The following is a 26,297-nucleotide window of genomic DNA, read 5'->3' on the forward strand; positions in this document are numbered from 1 at the left end:
GGTCAAGGAGGCAGCTCACCCCCACCTTCTCAAGGGGGGCAACTAGGGACAGGGGGCAATAAATACTGGGCCCAGGCAGGGACCCTCATGTCCCGAGAGGGAATGTAAATGTGCAAAAAATAATTTGATGTGAAAAATTTTCGGAAATGGGTTCATTATTGGATAATTAACAGAAAGGTCTGATATTCTCATCTACAGTAACATATGGCGAGTGACAATTTAATTGTCCTGGAGAGGTTTCATGACAGACTGCGAGTAAGATATCCTAAAATCAGCAGGTAACATTACTCAAATTTCCCTGTGCCTCTGTCTCTTATCTCTCTATCTTTCGGTTTTTGTTTTGACTGTCTCTCTCAGGTCTGTCTGTATGTTTGATCTGTGTAGCCAATGAGTTTGTACTAAGCTGGGATAGTCACTCAGGGACGTGCATCTTAACGCTCACAGTTTAACAACAGAGGTGAGGAAATATTATTTTCTTCGAGGAGAACGTGAGGACTGCAGATGCTGGAGATCAGAGCTGAAAATGTGTTGCTGGAAAAGCGCAGCAGGTCAGGCAGCATCCAAGGAGCAGGAGATTCGACGTTTCGGGCAAAGGACTTATGCCCGAAACGTCATCGCCAGACCGTAACAACACGACGGTTGGAGGAAGAGCGCCTCATCTTCCGCCTGGGAACCCTCCAACCACAAGGGATGAACTCAGATTTCTCCAGTTTCCTCATTTCCCCTCCCCCCACCTTGTCTCAGTCGATTCCCTTGAACTCCTAACCTGCAATCCTCTTCCTGACCTCTCCGCCCCCCACCCCACTCCGGCCTATCACCCTCACCTTGACCTCCTTCCACCTATCACATCTCCATCGCCCCTCCCCCAAGTCCCTCCTCCCTACCTTTTATCTTAGCCTGCTTGGCACACTCTCCTCATTCCTGAAGAAGAGCTTATGCCCGAAACGTCGAATCTCTTGTTCCTTGGATGCTGCCTGACCTGCTGCGCTTTTCCAGCAACACATTTTCAGCTCTGATCTCCAGTGTCTGCAGACCTCACTTTCTCCTTGTGGTGGGATAGAAAACTGGTCTCACAGCAGGAGACAGAGGGTGGCGGGGGAGGGGTATTTCTCAGACCCTAGAGCCCGTGACCCGCCATTTTCCTCAGGGATCAGTGTTGGGCTCACTTTATGTGTCATTTATACCAGCGATCTGGATGAGGATGTGGGAGACTCGGTTGGTAAGTTGACACCAAAATTGGTGGCACAGTGGACAGCGAAGAAGGTTATCGAAAAATTACAAAGGGATCTTGATCAAATGGGTCACGGGGCTGAAAAATGGCAGATGGAGTTCAATCTAGATAAATGTGAGGCCTTGCATTTTGGGACAAGGGGAGGGAATGGGAGGGTAGCGCTGTAGATCAGAGCGACCGAGGGGCTCAGGGACGTCATCCTTTGAAGTTTCCTTCACATATAGACAGGAGGGGGGGAGGGGTTAAGGAGAATTTGAGCACCCTTCCCTTCATCGCTCAGCCCTTTGAGTGTAGGAGTTGGGAACGTCACGTTGAGGTTGTCCAGGACATTGGTGAGGCCTCCTCTGGAATACTGCGCCAATTCCCGGTCGCCCCGTTATGGGAAGGAGATGATTAAACTGGAGAGGGTTCTGAAGAGATTTCCCAGGATGTTGCCGGGAAAGGGAGGGTTTGAGTTCCAACGAGAGGCTGGGATAGGCCGGGACTTTATTCACTGGTTGAGAGGCGACCTGTTCGAGGTTTATAAAATCATGAGAGGTATAGTTAGAGTTGTCAGTGGGTGTCTTTTCTCTAGAGGGAGGGATTTCAAGATCAGGGCCACAGTTTTAATGCGAGAGGAGAGAGACTTAACAAAGACACAGGGGGGCAATTTTTTTACCCAGAGGGTGGTTCATGTGTGGTATGACCTTCCTGAGGAAGTGGGGGTGGGGACAGTTACACCATTTAAAAGACACTTGGATCAGGACACGAACAGGAAAGGGTTGGAAGGAGACGGGCCAAAGCAGGCAGGTGTGGGACTAGTATAGCTTGGGATTATGAGCTGGTTGGGCCGAAGGGTCTGTTTCCGTGCTATCGGAGCCGATGATTCTATCCGGATCCATCCATTGTTGACAGGACAGCCAGGAACGCACAGCAACGCCTCTACTTTCTCAGACATTCAGCACGACCACAATGACTCCCACCAATTTTTCTCGGATGCATTCCTGTCTGGATGCATCAGACCGCGGTACAGGAACGCCTCGACCCAACACCATGAGAACTGACAGAGTCGTGAACACCGCACAGAGACAGCCAGCCCCCCCACCCAGTGACTCCGTCTGCAACACCCATACTCCTGGGAAAGCAGCCAACAGCGCCAAAGACCCCCTCCCACCCCAAACCAAACACCCCTCCTTCCCCAAACCAAATACCCCCTCCCACCCCAAACCAAACACCCCTCCTTCCCCAAACCAAATACCCCTCCCACCACAAACCAAATACCCCCTCCCACCCCAAACCAAACACCCCCTCCCACCCCAAACCAATACACGGCCCACCCCAAACCAAACACCCCCCTCCCACCCCAAACCAAACACCCCCTCCCACCCCAAACCAAGGACTCCCACTCCCAACCAAAGTCCCCTCCCACCCCAAATCAATGACCCCTCACACCCCTAACCAAGGATCCCTCCCACCCCAAACCATTGACCCCTCCCACCCCAAACCATTGACCCGTCCCACCCCAAACCAATGACCCCTCCCACCCCTAACCATTGACCCCTCCCACCCCAAACCATTGACCCCTCCCACCCCAAACCAATGACCCCTCCCACCCCTAACCAAAGTCCCCTCCCTCCCCAAACCATTGACCCCTCCCACCCCAAACCAATGACCCCTCCCACCCCTAACCATTGACCCCTCCCACCCCAAACCATTGACCCCTCCCACCCCAAACCAAAGTCCCCTCCCACCCCAAACCATTGACCCCTCCCACCCCAAACCCTCTTCCATGAAACAGAAGAAAGAAAAGTTTGAAAACTCATCCCAAAAGATTTCCGAGCAGCCTCTTCCCGGCTGTTATCAGAGTCAGGAACAGACCTGCCTTTTGTCGGCGTTGACCTTCCCCTGCACCTTCCCTCTGGCTGGAACACTCTATTCTGTGTTCTGTTCTCCTGTCTCGATGCCCTTGTGGATGGTAGGATTTGACTGGTTCACATGCAACACAATACTCTTCACTGTATTGAGGGGCAGGCGATGACCTCGTGGTATTGCCTCTGGGCTGTTAACCCAGAGACCCAGTGAACGTTCTGGGGACCTGGGTTCAAATCCTGTTCACGTTCAATAAAAATGTCCGGAATTAAGAGCCTAACAGTGACCACGAATCCATTGTCGATTGTCGGAAATCCCCATCTGGGTCACTAATGTCCTTCAGGGAAGGACACTGCCATCTTTACCTGTCTGGGCCTACACGTGACTCCAGACCCACAACAATGTGGTTGACTCATAACTGCCCTCTGGGCAATTAGAGATGCGGCAATAAATGCTGGGCCCAGCCAGAGACTCCTTCGTCCCGTGACGAAATAAAGGAAAAAAATTCTTGGGACTTAGAGCCACAGAGTTATGGAGATGTACAGCAGGGAAACAGACCCTTTGGCCCAACCCGTCCATGCCGACCAGAAATCCTAACCCAATCTAGTCCCACCTGCCAGCACCCGGCCCATATCCCTCCAAACCCTTCCTATTCATATTCCCATCCAAATGCCTTTTAAATGTTGTAATTGTACCAGCCTCCACCACTTCCTCTGGCAGCTCATTCCATACACGTACCACCCTGTGTGTGAAAAATTTGACCCGTAGGTTTTTTATATCTTTCCCCTCTCACCCTAAACCTATGCCCTCTAGTTCTGGACTCCCCCACCCCAGGGAAAAGACCTTATCTATTTATCCTATCCATGCCCCTCATGATTTTATAAACCCCTATAAGGTCACCCCTCAGCCTCCGACACTCCAGGGAAAACAGCCCCAGCCTGTTCAGCCTCTCCCTGTAGCTCAGATCCTCCAACCCTGACAACATCCTTGTAAATCTTTTCTGAACCCTTTCAAGTTTCACAACATCTTTCCGATAGGAAGGAGACCAGAATTGCACGCAATATTCCAACAGTGGCCTAACCAATGTCCTGTACAGCTGCAACATGACCTCCCAACTCCTGTACTCAATACTCTGACCAATAAAGGAAAGCATACCAAACACCTTCTTCACTATCCTATCTACCTGCATCTCCACTTTCAAGGAGCTATGAGACCTGAATGCCTAGGCCTCTCTGTTTGATAATACTCCCCTGGGGCCCTACCATTAACTATATAAAACCTGCTTTACTTTAAGAACATAAGAACTCGGATCAGGAATAGGCCATTTGGCCCATCACGGCTAATTTTTCATGGACTCAGCTCCAGTAACTAGCTCTCGCTCCAAGACCCTTAATTCCTTTACTAATCGTAAATCCCTCTATTGTTGCCTTAAAGATATTCGAACGAGGAAGCCTCAACCACTTCCCTGGGCAGGGAATTCCACAGATTTACCACCCTCTGGGTGTAGAAATTTGTGAGAGACCAAGCTCTCTCACATCAATAATCTCAGTCCGAGACAAGATCTGAATCAGTCGTGTCATTTATTTCACACTCGCAAGGGGGTGTGATGTCCACAAGGCAGGGACAAAACACACCGAATTCAACAAATACTCGATATTTATATAATTTGGTTCCTACATATTTTTTTCTTATTTCGTTGTTCCCCCCCCCACCGTTTACATCCTCCACTGCCCTAAGACCGGTACCCATTACTCCTGTTTATCTCGTGTCTTATCCGGCCTGGTCTGTGACAAAATGCTTATTCCTGGCCTCACAAGGCCGTTTGACCTCATCCCATCCTTTGCCTTATCATTATCTACTCCCTCCATCTGTGCTGCCCCCTCACAGTATCTTATCACTGATCCCTTTTAATTGGGGTTTGTCCCTGTGTTTCTGTCCAAGTGGGAAACTGAAGTTTATACCTACTGTTTATACAGGCGTCTCTTCACAGCATCTTATCTAGTGCCTGTATTATCTACCATTGTTTTGCAGTCCTGTTCCTTTCTTGTATACATTTTCAGCTAATATAAAAAAGCAATTATGCATTTCCTCCACCTAGTTTCCATTCTTGTTGACTCAGCTCCTGGCTGGAACAATTACAGACTGATGTGAGTTCATTTATTTTTATATAATCAATTATAATTGCAGAAGTAACATTAATTTACCTATATCCCACAAACTTCATTCTCAATTCAGCCCGAAATCTGTCCCCTCTAACCTTGAGGCTCTGTCCTCCTATTCCTTGGATGCTGCCTGGCCTGCTGTGCTTTAACCAGCAACACATTTTCAGCTCTGTCCACTTGTCCCAGTGTCGGAGATATTTGCCCAATAGATCGCAGCTCGAAGTGAAATGAACAAACAGTGCGGCGATAGCGAGGAATGAGAAACTGACTGCGCTGAAACAGCACAGACAGTCTGCCCAGGATTCCCTTGCCCAAGCTGAGGATGAGACCAGTTTTTATAATAATCCTGCACAATAAGGCTGATTAGCAAATAGGGAAACTATAATGTACCTGGAAATGGGAGTAATTTAGTCGCAAGGATGCTAATTGGAAAACAGTTCTCGGATGAAAGTCCTGTTCCTTCCCACGATTCAACTTCCTGAGAGTATCGATGATTCCATTGCTCCTCACAGGGATGATTTGGAGAGGCCGGTGTTGGACTGGGGTGTACAGTTACAAATCACACAACACCAGGTTATAGTCCAACAGGTTTAATTGAAAGCACTAGCTTTCGGAGCGACGCTCCTTCATCAGGTGATAGTGGAAGGCTCGATCCTAACACAGAATTTATAGCAAAAATTTACAGTATGATGTAACTGAAATTATACACTGAAAAATACCTTGATTGTCTGTTGAGTCTTTCATCTGTTAGAATACAGTGATAGTTTCACTTCTTTCATGTGTAAATCACAAAACCTTTTTTTAACAAGTCGCATTCTCAGGTTAGCTGTTAACAATGAGACTTGATTTGGAGATGCCAGTGTTGGACTGGGGTGTACAGAGTTAAAAAATCACACAACACCAGGTTATAGTCCAACAGGTTTAATTGGAAGCACACTAGCTTTCGGAGCGATGCTCCTTCATCAGGTGATAATGGAGGGCTCAATCCTAACACAGAATTTATAGCAAAAATTTACAGTGTGATGTAACTGAGATTATACATTGAAAAATCGATTGTCTGTTTGATTTGCATCACACTGCAAATTTTTGCTATAAATTCTGTGTTAGGATTGAGCCCTCCACTATCACCTGATGAAGGAGCGTCGCTCCGAAAGCTAGTGTGCTTCCAATTAAACCTGTTGGACTATAACCTGGTGTTGTGTGATTTTTAACTTTGTAACAATGGTGATAACTAGACAATATGTTGAAGGTGTTAGCCCCCTGTGTTCTCTGTCTATGACCTGATGTTTAGATTGATTCTAATTTAAAAAGTGAAATAACAGAGTTTTACATAAATTCATGCAGTTTTGAGCAAACTGCAATGTAACTCTGCAAGTAAATTTCACCCCATAAAATACATGTGTGCATGTGGGTCTTTGTCTGACTGTGTGTGTGTGTGTGTGTGTGTATCTGTGTGTGTGTAGGAGTGTCTGTGTGTAAGAGTGTCTGTGTGTGTGTATAGGAGTACGTGTGTGTGTTTAAGAGTGTATGTGTAGGAGTGTCTGTGTGTGTGTAGGATTGCGTGTGTGTGTGTGTGTGTGTGTGTGTCTGTATGTGTGTGTGTGTGTAGGAGTGTCTGTGTGTGTGTAGGAGTGTGTGTGTGTGTGTGTGTGTGTGTGTAGGAGTGTCTGTGTGTGTGTGTGTGTGTGTGTGTAGTGCAATGGTGATCACCTGTAGTGTGACATGAACCCAAGGTCCCGGTTGAGGCCCTCCCTATGGGAACCGAACTTAGCTATCAGCCTCTGCTCGGCCACTTTCCTCTGCTGCCTGTCCCGAAGTCCACCTTGGAGGATGGTCACCCGAAGGTCCGAGGCTGAATGTCTTGGACCACTGAAGTGTTCCCCAACTGGGAGGGAACCCTCCTGTCTGTTGATTGTTGTGCGGTGCCCATTCATCCGTTGTCGTAGCCCCTGCTCGGTTTCCCCAATGTACCATGCCTCCGGGCATCCTTGTCTCCAGCGTATAAGATAGACAATTTTTAAAATGTACAAGGTGGGAGGTGTTCCCACGTGTAATGGTGGTATCTATGCCCACACTCTGACACGTCTTGCAGCGTCCACCGTGACAGGGTTGTATGGAGTTGTCCTGAGAGCCGGGCAGTTTGCTACGAACAATGATCTGTTTGAGGTTTGGTGAGACCTTCCCCACACCTCCACCGCTCACCTTTAAACAACCAGCAAACCTCAAACAGATCATTGTTCATAGTAAACTGCCCGGCTCTCAGGACAACTCCATACCACCCTGTCACGGTGGACACTGCAAGATGTGTCAGAATGTGGGCATAGATACCACCATTACACGTGGGGACACCTCCCACCTTGTACGTGGCAGGTACTTGTGTGACTCAGCCAGCGTTGTCTATCTTATACGCTGGAGACAAGGATGCCCGGAGGCATGGTACATTGGGGAAACCGAGCAAAGGCTACGACAACGGATGAATGGGCACCGCACAACAATCAACAGACAGGAGGGTTCCCTCCCAGTTGGGGAACACTTCAGTGGTCCAGGACATTCAGCCTCGGACCTTCGGGTGACCATCCTCCAAGGTGGACTTTGGGACAGGCAGCAGAGGAAAGTGGCCGAGCAGAGGCTGATAGCTAAGTTCGGTTCCCATAGGGAGGGCCTCAACCAGGACCTTGGGGTCATCTCACATTACAGGTGACCACCATTGCACTACACACACACACACACACGCACACACACACAGACACACACACACAGACACTCCTACACACACACAGACACACACACGTGCACGCACACACACACACAAACACACACGTACTCCTATACACACACACATGCACTCCTATACACACACAGACACTCCTACACACACACAGAGACACACACACACACACGCACGCCTATACACACACCCAGACACACGTATACACACATACACACACACACACACACGGACACACACACACACGGACACACGTATACACACATACACACACAGACACGCGGGCACACACACACACGGACACACATATACACACATACACACACAGACATGCATATACACACATGCACACACACGCACACACACATGGACACACACAAAGGCACTCACACTCACACACACACAGGCACTCCTATATACACACACACTCACACTCACACTCACACAGACACACAGCCACACACACAGACACAAAGACCCACATGCACATACATATATTTTGTGGGATGAATTTGTACTTGCAGAGTTACATTGTACTTTCAAAGTTTGTGAAAAGATTTGTAGCTCAGGTGCTCGTTGTTGTGGTCCTGTTCGCCGAGCTGGGAATTGTGTTGCAGACATTTCATCCCCTGTCTAGGTGACATCCTCAGTGCTTGAGAGCCTCCAGTGAAGCGCTTCTGTGATCTTTCCTCCGGCATTTATAGTGGTTTGTCTCTGCCGCTTCCGGTTGACAGTTGCTGTCTGTTGCAGTGGTCGGTATATTGGGTCCAGGTCAATATGTTTGTTGACAGAATCAGTGGATGAGTGCCATGCCTCTAGGAATTCCCTGGCTGTTCTCTGTTTGGCCTGTGCTATAATAGTGGTGTTGTCCCAATCGAATTCATGTTGCATGTCATCTGAGTGTATGGCTACTAAGGATAGCTGGTCATGTCATTTCGTGGCTAGTTGGTGTTCATGGATGCGGGTTGTTAGCTGTCTTCCTGTTTGTCCTATGTAGTGTTTTGTGCAGTCCTTGCATGGGATTTTGTACACTACATTAGTTTTGCTCATGCTGGGTATCGGGTCCTTTGTCCTGGTGAGTTGTTGTCTGAGAGTGGCTGTTGGTTTGTGTGCTGTTATGAGTCCTAGTGGTCGCAGCAGTCTGGCTGTCAGTTCGGAAATGCTCCTGATGTATGGGAGTGTGGCCAGTCCTTTGGGTTGTGGCATGTCCTCGTTCCGTTGTCTTTCCCTGAGGCATCTGTTGATGAAATTGCGCGGGTATCCGTTTTTGGTGAATACCTTGTATAGGTGTTCTTCTTCCTCTTTTTGTATTTCAGGTGTGCTGCAGTGTGTTGTGGCCCTTTTGAATTATGTCCTGATGCAACTTCGTTTATGTGTGTTGGGGTGGTTGCTTTCGTAGTTCAGGACTTGGTCTGTGTGTGTGGCTTTCCTGTATACCTTCGTGGTGAATTCTCCGTTCGGTGTTCTCTGTACCATCACGTCCAGGAACAGGAGTTAGTTGTCCTTTTCTTCTTCTCTCGTGAATCGGATTCCTGTGAGTGTGGCGTTGATGATCCGGTGTGTGTTCTCTATTTCTGTGTTTTTAATGATTACATTGTACTTTGCTCAAAAACTGCAGGAATTTATGTAAAACTCTGTTATCTCACTTATTAAATTAGAATCAATCTAAACACCAGGTCATAGACAGAGAACACAGGGGGCTAACACCTTCAACATTCGTTTGGCCGAACTGGTCCTCACCCTGAACAAATTCTCCTTTGAATCCTCCCACTTCCTCCAGACCAAAGGTGTAGCCGTGGGCACCCGTACGGGCCCCAGCTCTGCCTGTCTCTTTGTTGGCTACGTAGAACAGTCCATCTTCCGTAATTACACCAGCACCACTCCCCACCTCTTCCTCCGCTACATTGATGACTGCATTGGCGCCACCTCGTGCTCCCGCGAGGAGGTTGAACAATTCATCAACTTCACCAACACATTCCACCCTGACCTTAAATTTACCTGGACCATCTCTGACACCTCCCTCCCCTTCCTGGGCCTCTCCATCTCCATTAATGACGACCGACTTGACACTGACATTTTTTACAAACCCACCGACTCCCACAGCTACCTGGATTACACCTCTTCCCACCCTACCTCCTGCAAAAATGCCATCCCGTATTCCCAATTCCTCCGCTACCGCCGTATCTGCTCCCAGGAGGATCAGTTCCACCACAGAACACAACAGATGGCCTCCTTCTTTAGAGACCACAATTTCCCTTACCACGTGGTTAAAGATGCCCTCCAACGCACCTCGTCCACATCCCGCACCTCCGCCCTCAGACCCCACCCCTCCAACCAAAACAAGGACAGAACGCCCCTGGTGCTCACCTTCCACCCTACCAACCTTCGCATAAACCAAATCGTTCACCGACATTTCCACCACCTCCAAAAATATCCCACCACCAGGGAGATATTTCCCCACCCCTTTCCGCCTTCCACAAAGACCGTACCCTCCGTGACTACCTGGTCAGGTCCACGCCCCCCCACAACCCACCCTCCCATCCTGGCACTTACCCCTGCCACCGCAGGAACTGTAAAACCTGTGCCCACACCTCCTCCCTCACCTCTATCCAAGGCCCTAAAGGAGCCTTCCACATCCATCAAAGTTTTACCTGAACATCCACCAATATCATTTATTGTATCCGTTGCTCCCGATGCGGTCTCCTCGACATTGGGGAGACTGGGCGCCTCCTAGCAGAGCACTTTAGGGAACATCTCCGGGACACCCGCACCAATCAACCACACTGCCCCATGGCCCAACATTTCAACTCCCCCTCCCACTCTGCCGAGGACATGGAGGTCCTGGCCCTCCTTCACTGCCCCTCCCTCACCACCAGACGCCAGGAGGAAGAACGCCTCATCTTCTGCCTCGGAACACTGCAACCCCAGGGCATCAATGTGGACTTCAACAGTTTCCTCATTTCCCCTTCCCCCACCTCACCCTAGTTCCAAACTTCCAGCTCAGCACTGTCCCCATGACTTGTCCGGACTTGTCCGACCTGCCTAGCTCCTTTTCCACCTATCCACTCCACCCTCTCCTCCCTGACCTATCACCTTCACCCCCTCCCCCACTCACCAATTGTACTCTATGCTACTCTCTCCCCACCCCCACCCCCCTCTAGCTTATCTCTCCACCCTTCAGGCTCTCTGCCTTTATTCCTGATGAAGGGCTTTTGCCCGAAACGTCGATTTCGCTGCTCCTTGGATGCTGCCTGAACTGCTGTGCTCTTCCAGCACCACTAATCCAGAATCTGGTTTCCAGCATCTGCAGTCATTGTTTTCACCCTCAACATATTGTCTAGCTCTCACCATTGTTAACAGCTAACCCGAGAATGCAACTTTAAGTAAAAGGTTTTGTGATTTACTCATGAACGAAGTGAAACTATCATGGTATTCGAACAGATGAAACAGACAAACAAGGTAATTTTCAGTGTATAATATCAGTTACATCACACTGTAAAGTTTTGCTATGACTTCTGTGTGTGATGAAGAAGCGTCGCTCCGAAAGCTAGTGTGCTTCCAATTAAACCTGTCGGACTATAACCTGGTGTTGTGTGATTTGTAACTCTTCACGGGTAGGTGTTAATGTCTCCTCTGAAGTGGTGAGGCGCTTCCCCCGTTCCCAGGGCGTGTCCTTGCTGGTGTCTGTCTGTCCGACCTGCTCTTTGTGGATTGTCGGGTTATGAAACTGCCCCTTGGGGCTTTGGGATAGCTGTGGCGCTCTGTCACTGGGACCTTGAAGTGTACCCCCTTGTAGGCATAGGCTGTCTGGTTCGGGTTGTGGGCCTGCTTGGGCATTCTGGGTAATTTTTGGTACCTTTGGCCAATTTTGCTTCTCTGGGCCTAGCGTGGGTCGGCAGATCTTTTCCCACTCCTGGTTTCACCCACCAGTGGAAACATCCTTCTATCTTATCTGCTCCCTTCATAATGTGATATGTTTGTGTAAGATTCCCCCCTTCATTTTGCTGAATTCCAATGATTGTAATCCCAGTCTATTCCGGTCTCTCCCCATCAGCCAACCCCCTCAGCTCTGGGAGCAGCACCAGTGAACCTCCTGTTCACTCCCTCCAGTGCCTGTCCATCCTTTCGCAAGTGAGGAGACCGGAACTGCACATTCTCTGGACCGGTAACGCTCTAATCTGCGTCTGTTCTACCACCCCGAACCATTTGCAGTTGTAGGGTTTGCCTCGTTCACATGCAAAACAATACCTTTCACTGTATTGAGGGACAGGCGATGACCCCGTGGTATTGCCACTGGACCGTTAGCCCAGCGAACGTTCTGGGGACCCCGGTTCGAATCCCGTCTGTCTTCCCAACATGCAACACTCCGTGATAAATGTATGCTGAGGGGAGGGGGGGACGGGGAGAGTGAGGGGAGGGGTTGGGATGGGGGGGGGTGGGGAGAGAGAGTGGAAAATAGGAGAGGGTGGCTTTAAGTGGCGGGGAGGAGGTCTGAGCATCGATTGTGGGGGGAGGGGAGACGGTGCTGGAGCAAGGGCATTGTGGGTACTCGGCAGTTGCATTGTGGGACAGGGTTGGGGGTTGCAGACCAGAGGGGCCGAATGGCCTGGCTGACCTCCCTTTTTTTTCTCTCCCCCTCACAGGCCGCAGGTTGTGAGCTACCTGCTGAAGGCCCGAGCCCGCTACTTTTCCGGAAAACTCTGCGGGAATAGCGTCAAGGCTTTGGTCGAGGCCGTGTCTCAACTCATCGAGGAGGACCTGGAAGGGGTGAGGGGCTGTTCGGAATGCCAGCTTCCAGTCTTTTTCCAGTCACTCCAGTCTGTATATGTGGCTGTGTGTCAGCGTATGTGTGTGTGTGTGTGTGTCTGTGTGTGTGTCTGTGTGTGTGTGTGTGTGTGTGTGTGTGTCAGTGTATGTGTCTGTGTCTGTGTGTGGCTGTGTGTCAGCGTATGTGTGTGTGTCTGTGTGTGTGTGTGTGTCAGTGTGTGTGTCTGTGTGTGTGTGTGTGTCAGTGTATGTGTCTGTGTCTGTGTGTGTCTGTGTGTCAGCGTATGTGTGTGTGTCAGTGTGTGTCTGTGTGTGTGTCAGTGTGTGTGTCTGTGTGTGTGTCTGTGTGTGTGGCTGTGTGTCAGCGTATGTGTGTGTGTCTGTGTGTGTCTGTGTGTGTGTGTGTCAGTGTATGTGTCTGTGTCTGTGTGTGTGGCTGTGTGTCAGCGTATGTGTGTGTGTCTGTGTGTGTCTGTGTGTGTGTGTGTGGATGTGTGTGTCTGTGTGTGTGTCTGTGTGTGTGGATGTGTGTCAGTGCATGTGTGTCTGTGTGTCTGTGTGTGTCAGTGTATGTGTCTGTGTATGTGTTTGTGTGTGTGGATGTGTGTGGATGTCTATGTGTGTGTCTGTGTGTGTGTCTGTGTGTGTCTGTATGTGTGTCAGTGTATGTGTCTGTCTGTGTCTGTGTTTGTGTATCTGTGTGTATGTCTGTGTGTGTACGTGCGTCTGTGTATGTGTCTGTGTGTGTGTGTGTGTCAGTGTATGTGTATCTGTGTGTGTGTGTGTGTGTGTGTGTGTGTCCCTATGAGTTGTGAGCCCAAGTGTGAACATTAAATGGGGGCTGGAGCCACTTGGAGACCAGAGTCGAGATTAGAGTGGTGCTGGAAAAGCACAGCAGGTCAGGCAGCAGCTGAGGGGCAGGAATCGAACACTGCCTGACCTGCTGCGCTTTTCCAGCACCACTCTAATCTAGACTCCGGTCTACCAGCATCTGCAGTCCTCACTCGGAGAGCAGACCAGGGAAGGAAGGTGAGACAGTGGGAGAGGCGCGATGGGAGGAGGAGGTCTCCTGTGAACGGAGACTCCCTTCCTGAGACGAGGTGAGTTTTTGAATTCAGTGAGGAGTGTGGATGACTACGCCTCTCTGGGATATGCTGAAATCTCTCTGGTTTGAATCGCTCACTGGGGGGGTTAGCGCAGGGAAGCCGGGTAATCCACTGCACTCTGACAGAGGAACCTTCTCTCCTCAGATACACTCCCCCTGCCAGGAATCAGGAAATCCAGCTCCACTAGACTGGGAGGACCTTCAGAAATGGAGTCAGTACAGACACTATCTCCGTTCATATTCCTGAACAGTCACTACCTCTCAAATACACTGCAAGGCATTTTTTTTGCCTCGTTGGATGATTCCAACCCCTTTTTTTGTTTTTTTTTATAAATACTATTATTTAAATGTGACTTTTGTTTACTGTCAGCTGGCTGTCATCAGGACCCTTCACAAGAATGCCAATATTCCGGGGCAATGCTGACTTTTTACATGCCCAGAGAGGAGACTGCTGATTGGTCGGGGAGGGTGAGGGAAATCTGGGCGGGGCGGCCGTGGGGACCGGACCCCGTTGGCGCTGATTGACAGTTCACTGCCGGCCGTTGGGTGGGGTTTGGCTGCTCAGAGTCGGAACCGACTTTCAAACCCGAACCAAGGGGGCCCTGGAGACGAACTGCCAATCAGCACTGACAGGCACAGTGAGACTCCGCCCACCGACCCGTCAGCACTGTCCTCCCGGGCAGCATCCCCGCCCTCAAATTGGCATTCTTGCGAAGGATCCTGATGAGGGCTACGCTCAATTTCGAAGCTTTAGAATATAAAGCTTCATTGCACTTTGTATTAACTGTGGGACAGCCTTGAACTGGCGCCTGTCACATGATAACAGAAGTTTGTGCAGTGACAGTAATGTCTGGTATTCCCCTGAGATCCCAGCTGGCTCCCATCTGAGAATGTCGAGGAGAGGGTGGGGGAGGCGTTGATGTGGGGGTGGACGCACTAAAAAGGAGCAGGCTAGGAACAGGATGAGGCCATTCGGCCTTCTCATCACTAGGCCTGAGGCTTTGCCATTCTCTGGGCCCCTTAACCCGACTCCGCCCAGCCACCCCACCTCCCTTCCTGACCTTTAACACTCACTGGCATTTGCCCAGACCCTTCGTGAGGGGAGGGGAGGGAAACCAATGAAGAGGAGGCTGTTCGGCCCATCCGCCAGCTCCTTCTGAAAGAAACCCACTCGGACTCAGCGCCTCGGCTCAGTCCCAGTTCCATAACACTATGCCGGGATTCGACTGCAGTTCCCTCTGTCCTTCAGCTGTTAGAAACAGGGAAACAGAGAGGATCAGAGCAAGAGGAGGCCATTCGGCCCTGCTCCCCCATCCAGCACCATCATGGCTGACCGTCCAACCCAACATCCTGCTTTCTCCCTGTAACCTTTGACCCCATTCGCCCCCACGTGCTGTATCTAGTCGCCTCTTGAACATATTCACTGTTTTGATCAGCTCCTTCCCGTGGGAATGACTCCCACAGGCTCCCCACTCTCTGGGTGAGGAAATGTCTCCTCATCTCTGTCCTAAATGGCCCACCCCGAATCCTCAGAGTGTGACCCCTCCCTCCCGGATCTGTACCCACCCACCATCGGGAACCTCCTCCCTGCATCTGCCCTGTCCCACCATCGGGAACCTCCTCCCTGCATCTGCCCTGTCCCACCATCGGGAACCTCCTCCCTGCATCGACCCTGTCCCACCATCGGGAACCTCCTCCCTGCATCTACCCTGTCCCACCATCGGGACCCTCCTCCCTGCATCTACCCTGTCCCACCATCGGGAACCTCCTCCCTGCATCTGCCCTGTCCCACCATCGGGAACCTCCTCCCTGCATCGACCCTGTCCCACCATCGGGACCCTCCTCCCTGCATCTACCCTGTCCCACCATTGGGACCCTCCTCCCTGCATCGACCCTGTCCCACCATCGGGAACCTCCTCCCTGCATCGACCCTGTCCCACCATCGGGACCCTCCTCCCTGCATCGACCCTGTCCCATCCTGTTAACATTTTAGAAGCCTCTATGAGACCCCCTCCTCCCCCTCACCCGTCTGAACTCCAGTGAAAACAATCCTAACCTGGTCAGTCTCTCCCCGTGCGTCAGTCCCCCATCGCTGGAACCATCCTGGGTAAACCCTCGCTGCACTCCCTTGGGAGCAAGGGTATCCTTCCTCAGAAAAGGAGTCCAGAGCTGCCCACAATACTCTCGGTGGGGCCTCCCCAAGGCCCTGTATAACTGCAACAACACATCCCTGCTCCTGGACTCGAAACCTCTCACAGTGAAGGCCAACAAACCATTTCCCTACTGTAGCGCCCGCTGCCCCTGCACGCCTACCTTCAGCCACTCTTCAACCCCGCCCCCTCCCCATTGAAATCGTACCGTGTTGAGGTTGCTGTAAGTTTGCTCGCTGAGTTGGACATCTCCTCACCGCACTCGGTAACGTCATCAGTGAGGCTCCGGTGGTTACGGACGTCTGTTAGGGTGGGTGATGTCGTTTCCGGTTCACTTCCGGGATCCAACTCGATGTGGTCGAGTTCCGGGTGGAATGCCAGCCGTCGAGGAATTCTCGTGCATGTCTCTGTTTGGCTTGTCCTAGGATGGATGTGTCGTCCCAGTCGAAGTGGCGTCCTTCCTCCTCCGTCTGTGAGAGAGGGTCCTGTCGTTTTGGGGCTAGTGTCTCCTGGTGGCTAGTTTTTGACCTAAAAGATCCCGGGTGCTCCGGTTTCCTCCCACAGTCCAAAGATGTGCAGGTCGGGGTGAAATGGCCATGCTAAATTGCCCGTAGTGTTACGAGCATTAGTCAGGGGTAAATGTAGGGGAATGGATCTGGGTGGGTTGCTTTTCGGACGGTCGGTGTTGGGCCAAAGGGCCGGTTTCCACGCTGTAGGGAATCTTAAACAAAAATATAAGCAAACAACAAAACGGATGTCATTTACAAAATGCCCGCCTGGGACAGGAACAAATATGACATCGGGCAGGAAACTAGCCACCAGGAGACACGAACACCAACTCGCTACTAAAAGACCAACTATCTCTAGTATCATTCCACACAGACAAAGGAGGTCCCCACCTCGACTGGGACAACACATCCATCCTGGGACAGGCTAAACAGGGACACGCACGGGAATTCCTAAAGGCCTGAAACGCCATCAACAAACACATCGACTTGGATTCCATTTGCCACCCTCTGAGAAAAAGAACAGGAAATGACATCACCATGAGGAAATGACGTCACCACAGAAAATGACATCACCGACCCAAGGAAACCTAAATATATAAATAGAAGGCGGGCTACACCAGCAGTGCTTCGTCCAGAGGCTCACTGATGATGTTACCGAGTATGGTGACGAAACGTCTGAAAACGAACCTTCCAGCTCAGCGAGCAAACCTACATCCAGACCCTCAAACTGAGCTACAAATCTTCTCAAAACTGACTAACCTTCTTAAGATTTTTATTTCTCATGCCCATCCCTTCAGGATCAGACAGGACGGTCAAACAGGGACAACACCTTCTGCATTTGTATGTCCATTAGACCGAGCACCAGGAGAAGGCCATACAGCCCATCGAGTCCACTGCAACTTTCAGGGAGACCATAGCTGACCTGATCATCCTCATCTCCACTTTCCCCGTGACCCTGGGTTCCCCTTCCTCAGTAAAAATCCCTCTGTCTCAGCCATGAAGATATTCAATGACCCAGAGCCCAGATCTCAGCTTGGAGCAGGTCAGAGGCTGGGAATCCTGCAGCGAGTAACTCCCCTCCTGACTCCCCCCAAAGCCTGTCCCACCATCTACAAGGCCCAAGGCAGGAGGGTGAGGGAATACTCCCCACTTGCCCCTGGATGGGGGCAGCTCCAACAACACTCGAGAAGCTCGACACCGTCCAGGGACAAAGCAGCCCCCGCTGGATTGGCCCCACACCCACAAACATCCCCTCCCTCCCTCCCCCACCCCCCCTCAGTAACAGCAGTGTTGTACCAGCTACAAGACCCACTGCAGAAACTCACCAAAGACCCTCAGGCAGCACCTTCCAAACCCACGGCCACTTCCATCTGGAAGGACAAGGGGCAGCAGGTACATGGGGACACCACCCCCCTGCAAGTTCCCCTCCCCTCACCATCCCGACTTGGAAATATCGCCGTTCCTTCAGCAAGGATGTGTCAGAATCCTGGAATTCCCTCCCAAAAGGTAACTTTGCTCTGATTAGCCTTTGGAAGAAGTCTACGGTAGCCCAGAGGCCTGTGGGATAGGCTAAGGGCCTGTGGTGAGACAGAAGCCGAGAGTACAAGCCAGGGCCCAGTGGGAGGCCAGAGGGCGGTGGGTGAGGCCTGATAGAGGCCTGATGGTTTAATCCTGTGCAAAGGCACCCCCTCTCCCGGCAAGGCCAGCACCAGCACTCACCAGACCAGACAGCCAGCAACTACAGCTTCATCATTCACTACGGTCAGTTTATCAGTCCAGGACGTTCGGCCTACAGTAGGCCGAAAGCCTGCGATAGTCCATAAACTGAACCACTGAAGCATTTCTCAGGGTAGCAGTCCCCAGTTAAAAGCTGCTTTGCTTTTTGCACAACTTATAAATAAAACAATAAAATGATTTAAAGAGAAATGTGGTTCAAGTTCATTTTGTTGACGACCACACGGTGCGCCGCACTGTCGGAGGGTCAGTGCTGAGGGTGTGCTGCACTGTCGGAGGGTCAGTGCTGAGGGAGCGCTGCACTGTCGGAGGGTCAGTGCTGAGGGAGTGCCGCACTGTCGAAGGGTCAGTGCTGACGGAGCGTCACACTGTCGGAGGGTCAGTGCTGAGGGAGTGCCGCACTGTCGGAGGGTCAGTGCTGAGGGAGTGCCGCACTGTCGGAGGGTCAGTGCTGACGGAGTGCCGCACTGTCAGAGGGTCAGTGCTGAGGGAGTGGGCACTGTCGGAGGGTCAGTGCTGAGGGAGTGCCGCACTGTCGGAGGGTCAGTGCTGAGGGAGTGCCGCACTGTCGGAGGGTCAGTGCTGAGGGAGTGTTCCATTCTGTTATTTTGGTGAATCTCCTGTTCGTTTCACATGGGTTTGTGGTTTGGGCAGGTACATGTAGCGACACCACCCCCTGCTGGCCGTACCCAGTGATGCAGCACTGGAAAAAGTGTCTCTCTTTGCTTTGAAGTCTATGACTCCTGCTTCCCTTTGGGACTCCGTCTCCGAGCAGCAGCTTCAGTGAATTGTTTTTTCCTCAAAGACTCTGAACCTGCGCTTGTCTGAACTGACATTTTATCTGACATCCCTGGGCCTTGAGCTGAAATCAACTGTATTGATCTTGGCTGAAAAATGTGTTGCTGGAAAAGCGCAGCAGGTCAGGCAGCATCCAAGGAGCAGGAGAATCGACATTTCGGGCATGAGCCCTTCTTCAGGAACGTCGATTCTCCTGCTCCTTGGATGCTGCCTGACCTGCCGCGCTTTTCCAGCAACACATTTTTCAGCTCTGATCTGCAGTCCTCACTTTCTCCTACTTTATTTATCCTGGCCCTATAATGTGGCAAACCTCTCAAAATGCACCTCTGACCTGGAAATATATCGGCCGTTCCTTCCTGGGTCCGAATCCTGGAATTCCCTCCCTCAGGGACATTGTGGGTCTACCCACAGCACATGGACTGCAGCGGTTCAAGGAGGCAGCTCACCCCCACCTTCTCATGGGGGGGGGGGCAACTAGGGACAGGGCGATAAATGCCAGGCAGTGACACCCCCATGCCTGAGATAAACATAAAGCCTCCTTTTCCATCTACCGGTGGGACCAAAACGTTGGAGATATGTTCCCCCTTCCGGGAGCAAGTCGGTTACAAACTAAATTCCTGGGTTCGAGGGGTGGGGAATGAGTGTGCGTTGAAGGTCGCAGCTTGTGGGGAGCTTTACGCACCCCTGCGTTTCTGGTGGGGAGGGCCATGCACTCGTTCTGACCGCCAGGTAAGCCAGTGAAATCGCTTCTGAAGTGGGAGGAGGGTGAGGACCGAACTGGGAATCACAGGCCTCATCTCTGACGTCAGATTTAGCAAGAACGTCCAACAGCCACAATGTTTCATTCCTCACGAAACCCACGTGTATCTTTTGAACAGTTATCTATTATCTCCATGTCTAATCTGCGTCATATTTCACTGCATCTTTTGTATGTGTTTCGATAGCAAACAAAACCTTGGAGGTGTTACAATGTCAGTCGACAAGATGGAGGACTGTTTTCTCTCGAATTTAGGAGTTTCAAGTCTTCAAGATCTGAGCAGGACAAGACAGGCGAGAGCACAGTGAACTATGTCTGCTGATTGTACATTACATTGGATGTAGAACATAGAAAATTACGGCATAGAACAGGCCCTTAGGCTCACGATGTTGTGCTGAGATTTAATCCTTATGTAAAATATAATGACTTAACATAAGCACCCCTCAACTCACTGCTATCCATGTCCAGCAGTTGCTTAGATGTCCCCAATGACTCTAATTCCATCACCACCTGCTGACAACACATTCCACTCTCTGTGTAAAGAACCTACCTCTGATATCTCCTTTATATCTTCCCCCTAATACCCTCAAACTGTGGCTTCTCGTACCAGTCAATCCTGCCCTGGGGAAACGTCTCTGGCTATTGACTCTAACTATTCCTCTCATTGTTTTGTACACCTCGATTCTAGAACAAGGGAGCAGAGTCTGGGAATTCGCGCCCAGAACGGTCAGGAGAGATGTTAGAACGAACTTTGACCCACAAAGGTTAGGAGATGCTTGGACGTCTCCTGGAGGAACAGCAGTGGGCACAGGACCAGTTGTTTCGATTCAAGTCTGAGGGCAATCCATTTGTCTGAAGCAAAGACGTAAAGGGACCAAGGGACAGGAAGTTGGGTCACAGATCTCCTTGGATGGAAGGACAGTCACGAGGGAAAGCTCCTTTCACACAATCCATTCACATGGGCTGGAAAAGGATATTTACCTCAGGAATTCATCGATAACAAAAGGATAAGATTAGATTAGTTACTATGTGGAAACAGGCCCTTTGGCCCAACAAGTCCACACCGACCCGCCATCCACTCATACCCCTACATTTACCCCTTACCTAACACTACGGACAATTTAGCCTGGCCAATCCACCTGACCCGCACATCTTTGGACTGTGGGAGGAAACCGGAGCACCCGGAGGAAACCCAGGCAGACACGGGGAGAACGTGCAAACTCCACACAGTCAGTCGCCTGAGGCGGGAAGTGAACCTGGGTCTCTGGCGCTGTGAGGCAGCAGTGCTAACCACTGTGCCACCGTGCCACCCACTGATGGAGGTGCTGGGTTCACTGCTTTTTATCATTTATATAAACAATTTGGATGTGAGCATAAGAGGTACAGTCAGTAAGTTTGCAGATGACACCAAAATTGAAGGTGTAGTGGACAGTGAAGAGGGTTACCTCAGATTACAACAGGATCTGGACCAGATGGGCCAATGGGCTGAGAAATGGCAGATGGAGTTTAATTCAGATAAATGCAAGGTGCTGCATTTTGGGAAAGTAAATCTTAGCAGGACTTCTATAGTTAATGGTAAGGCCCTGGGGAGTGTTGCTGAACAAAGAGACCTTGGAGTGCAGGTTCATAGCTCCTTGAAAGTGGAGTCGCAGGTAGATAGGATAGTGAAGAAGGCGTTTGGTATGCTTTCCTTTATTGGTCAGAGTATTGAGTACCGGAGTTGGGGGGTCATGTTGTGGCTGTACAGGACATTGGTTAGGGCCACTATTGGAATATTGTGTGCAATTCTGGTCTCCTTCCTATTGGAAAGATGTTGTGAAACTTGAAAGGGTTCAGAAAAGATTTACAAGGCTGTTGCCAGGGTTGGAGGATCTGAGCTACAGGGAGAGGCTGAACAGGCTGGGGCTGTTTTCCCTGGAGCGTCGGAGGCTGAGGGGTGACCTTATAGAGGTTTATAAAATCATGAGGGGCATAGATACGATAAATAGATAAAGTCTTTTCCCTGGATTGGGGGAGTTCAGAACTGAAGGGCATAGGTTTAGGGTGAGAGGGGGAAAGATATAAAAGGGACCTAAGGGGCAACATTTTCACACAGAGGGTGGTACGTGTATGGAATGAGCTGCCAGAGGATGTGGTGGAGGCTGGTACAATGACAACATTTAAGAGGCATTTGGATGGATATATGAGGGAAGGGTTTGGAGGGATATGTGCCGGGTGCTGGCAGGTGGGACTAGATTGGGTTGGGATATCTGGGTCAGCATGGACGGGTTGGGCTGAAGGGTCTGATAACAGACCCCCCAACTCCAGTGTTTCTCCAAACCCTACACCTCGACACGCCAAACCCCAGACCGACCAGAAACTGTGAGAGGGAGTGTGGTTGGAGGTAAGACGATTGAATTGTGAAAATCTCAGGGCAGTTCCAAAGACTGCCTTCACTAACCACCCCCCTCCCAGTTACCCATCCCTCACCATACCCCACTGCTGTTCCCCAAACTCCTCCCAAACTCCCTGAGCTCAGACATTTCAGGAAGGGACACCAAATCAAGGCGTTTGACCTGATTAAACAGTTTGAGAGATCAAGCCAGCTGTTATTACACGGACGGGGAACTGGGCAAACAGAGTAAAGCTCCCTCTACATGGTCCCCCATCAAACACACACAGGGACAGGGACAGCACGGGGTTAGATACAGAGTAAAGCTATCTCTACACTGTCCCCCATCAAACACACCCAGGGACAGGGACAGCACGGGGTTAGATACAGAGTAAAGCTATCTCTACACTGTCCCCCCATCAAACACTCCCAGGGACAGGGACAGCACGGGGTTAGATACAGAGTAAAGGTCCCTCTACACTGTCCCCCATCAAACACACACAGGGACAGGGACAGCACAGGGTTAGATACAGAGTAAAGCTATCTCTACACTGTCCCCCATCAAACACACCCAGGGACAGGGACAGCACGGGGTTAGATACAGAGTAAAGCTATCTCTACACTGTCCCCCCATCAAACACTCCCAGGGACAGGGACAGCACGGGGTTAGATACAGAGTAAAGGTCCCTCTACACTGTCCCCCATCAAACACACACAGGGACAGGGACAGCACGGGGTTAGATACAGAGTAAAGCTCCCTCTACACTGTCCCCCATCAAACACACACAGGGACAGGGACAGCACGGGGTTAGATACAGAGTAAAGGTCCCTCTACACTGTCCCTAGGAGAGGGACAGTAATGATCTCTAGTACTCCCTGTGGACCCATATCCCTCTGTGTGTGTCTCTGTGTGAGAATGAGTGAGTGTAGATGGGCATTTGTTGTGAGTATATCTGAATGGTTGAGAGTATGGAGCTGGGTGTGGGTGTGAGGGAGTGTGTGTCTGTTGGTACATAAGTTTGAATATGAGTGTTTGAGTGTGAACGTGGATATGAGGGAGTGTGTCCTGCTACATTCCAATAGCTCATCACATTCCAACGCCAGTTCCGAGGTCTGACATTGTTACACACTCACATCACTCTGCACTGCACACACACACACACACTCACACACACACCCTCGCGCACACACACACACACCCTCGCACACACACCCTCGCGCACACACACACACCCTCGCACACACACACACACGCACACACACACCCTCTCTCACACGCACACACACACACACACCCTCACTCACACACACACACCCTCACACACACACACACACACGCCCTCACACACACACACAACCTCACACACACACACACATCCTCACACACACACACACACACACACACACAACCTCACACACACACACACCCTCACACACACACAACCTCATACACACTCACTCACACACAGACACACACAGACACACACACACACACACGCCCTCACTCACACACAACCTCACTCACACACACGCACACACACAACACTCTCACTCACACACACATGCTCGCACACACACACACAGCACACTTACACACACGCACATACACGCTCAAACACACACAACACACACACTCACTCACAGACACACGTACACACACACGCTCACTCACACACACAACATACACATTGCTCACACAGATACACACTCACTTACACACACAAACACACACAAAACACACACACACTCACTCGCACACACACAATAAACACACACACTCACACACACGCACACACATACTCTCTCACACACACTCTGTCTCTCACACTCTCTCTCTCTGTCTCACACACACACTCTCGCTCTCTCACACACAGACACCTCAACAAGGTCACTGCTGGTGTTTCCTGAAACCGCCTGCCTCATGGCTACCTCCCCCGACCCCTTCCTCCTCCTCCCTGCCCCCTCCCGCGCCATGAGACCGGGCAGTCACTGGGCACCGTGCCCATCTCGCCCGGTTTCTGCTGAGGGCTGAACCTTCCACAAGACACAAAGTTAAAGCGCCGGGAGCTGCTGCTGACGCCAGAGAGTGTTGGCGTGACGGCGTTGGTCAGAGTGTCTCTCTGTGCCATCCTGACTCAGGTCAGCCTGACGCAGCTACAGTGGGCGTGGGCGGGGGGGCGAGGGGCGGTGATTGGACAGAACCCATCGCTCTTGCCCATCCCCCCGGGGTTTATATGTACCCAGAAAAGGGGGCAGGAAGACAGACAGACGCACAACGTCGGAGGACTGCAGCAGAACATCCCAGGGAGCGGAGCGGAGGGGGGTAAGTGTGCTGCTGCAGGAATGAGGGGCTGAATGGCTTCCCCTGCTATCCCCCCCTGCTCAGATGATGGGACGGTGCCTGTTACAGCCGGCACCAAGTCTCTTAAAGGGAAGCAGGAAACGATGGAGGGAGTGTGACAGACCTGAAGACGTGTGAGGGGAGGAGGGGTGTTGCTCAGGGGTCGTTATCGCCTCCGTCAACCGGACCTCCATCCGGCGATTTCTCATTTGGAACCACACCACCCCTCCCCAGCCCCCTCCCAACCCACTCACTCCCCTTTAAGGGGCTTGAGCTACTTATCATTGCGCAACTGTAATTGCCCTCGATGGCTCCCAGCTGAGGGTGGGAGTTTGACAGCCTCACCTCTGTCCGTGCAGAGGATCCAGGACAGAGAGAAAGGCTTGACGGTTTGGGGAGTGGGGGGATGTTTGGGGTTGCGGGGGTCAGAAACTGAGCACAAAGCAAAAGGTTCTGACAATCTCAAGGAGGCAGATCAGACCACACCACACGCTGAATCTTTACTTAATTTATTCACAAGACATGGGGGTCCCTGGCTGGGCCCAGTATTTATTGCCCCTGTCCCTAGTTGCCCCCCTTGAGAAGGTGGGGGTGAGCTGCCTCCCTGACCCGCTGCAGTCCATGTGCTGTGGGTAGACCCACAATGCCCCTGAGGGAGGGAGTCCCAGGATTCTGACCCAGGAAGGAACGGCCGATATATTTCCAAGTCGGGATGGTGAGGGGAGGGGAACTTGCAGGGGGGTGGTGTTCCCATGTACCTGCTGCCCCATGTCCTTCCAGATGGAAGAGGCCGTGGGTTTGGAAGGTGCTGCCTGAGGGTCTTTGGTGAGTTTCTGCAGTGGGTCTTGTAGCTGGTACAACACTGCTGTTACTGAGGGGGGGTGGGGAGGGAGGGGATGGTACACACTGCTGTTACTGTGGGGGGGTGGGGGAGGGAGGGGATGGTACACACTGCTGTTACTGTGGGGGGGTGGGGGAGGGAGGGGATGGTACACACTGCTGTTACTGAGGGGGGGTGGGGGAGGGAGGGGATGGTACACACTGCTGTTACTGAGGGAGTGGGGTAGGGAGGGGATGGTACGCACTGCTGTTACTGAGGGGGGGTGGGGGGAGGGAGGGGGTGGTACACACTGCTGTTACTGAGCGTCGGTGGGGGGAGGGAGGGGTTGGTACACACTGCTGTTACTGAGCGTCGGTGGGGGGGAGGGAGGGGATGGTACACACTGCTGTTACTGAGCGTCGGTGGGGGGAGGGAGGGGATGGTACACACTGCTGTTACTGAGCGTCGGTGTGGGGGGGGGGGGGCGGAGGGGATGTTTGTGGGTGTGGGGCCAATCCAGCGGGGGCTGCTTTGTCCCTGGATGGTGTCGAGCTTCTCGAGTGTTGTTGGAGTTGCCCCCATCCAGGGGCAAGTGGGGAGTATTCCCTCACCCTCCTGCCTTGCGCCTTGTCGATGGTGGGACAGGCTTTGGGGGGAGTCAGGAGGGGAGTTACTCGCTGCAGGATTCCCAGCCTCTGACCTGCTCTTGGAGCCATGGATAGTCACAGGTGACTGAGAATTGTTGACGGGAGTCTGGAGCTGTGTGCTGATCTCTTATGCCATCGCAGTAGACGTGTTATTATCCTTCAGACCAGTGAGTTATGGGGCAGCACAGTGGCTCAGTGGTTAGCACTGCTGCCTCACAGCACCAGGGTCCCAGGTACGACTCCAGCCTCAGGTGACTGTGTGGAGTTTGCACATTCTCCCTGTGTCTGTGTGGGTTTCCTCCAGGTGCTCCGGTTTCCTCCCACAGTCC

At 51.5% G+C, this 26,297-nt stretch overlaps 1 protein-coding gene across 1 annotated transcript in view; it reads left to right on the forward strand.

The window, feature by feature from the left end:
• The first annotated feature begins 204 nt into the window (after nucleotides 1–204).
• Nucleotides 205–26,297, forward strand: part of LOC132833921 (fish-egg lectin-like) — a 57,440-nt gene continuing 31,347 nt past the window's right edge. Inside the window, exons 1-2 of the mRNA XM_060852584.1 lie at nucleotides 205–278; nucleotides 12,613–12,736. Coding sequence (XP_060708567.1) covers nucleotides 205–278; nucleotides 12,613–12,736 — 198 coding nt within the window. The remainder of the gene's footprint in view (nucleotides 279–12,612; nucleotides 12,737–26,297) is intronic.

The sequence above is a fragment of the Hemiscyllium ocellatum genome, chromosome 38 (assembly GCF_020745735.1).
Source record: "Hemiscyllium ocellatum isolate sHemOce1 chromosome 38, sHemOce1.pat.X.cur, whole genome shotgun sequence".
Taxonomy (NCBI): domain Eukaryota; kingdom Metazoa; phylum Chordata; class Chondrichthyes; order Orectolobiformes; family Hemiscylliidae; genus Hemiscyllium; species Hemiscyllium ocellatum.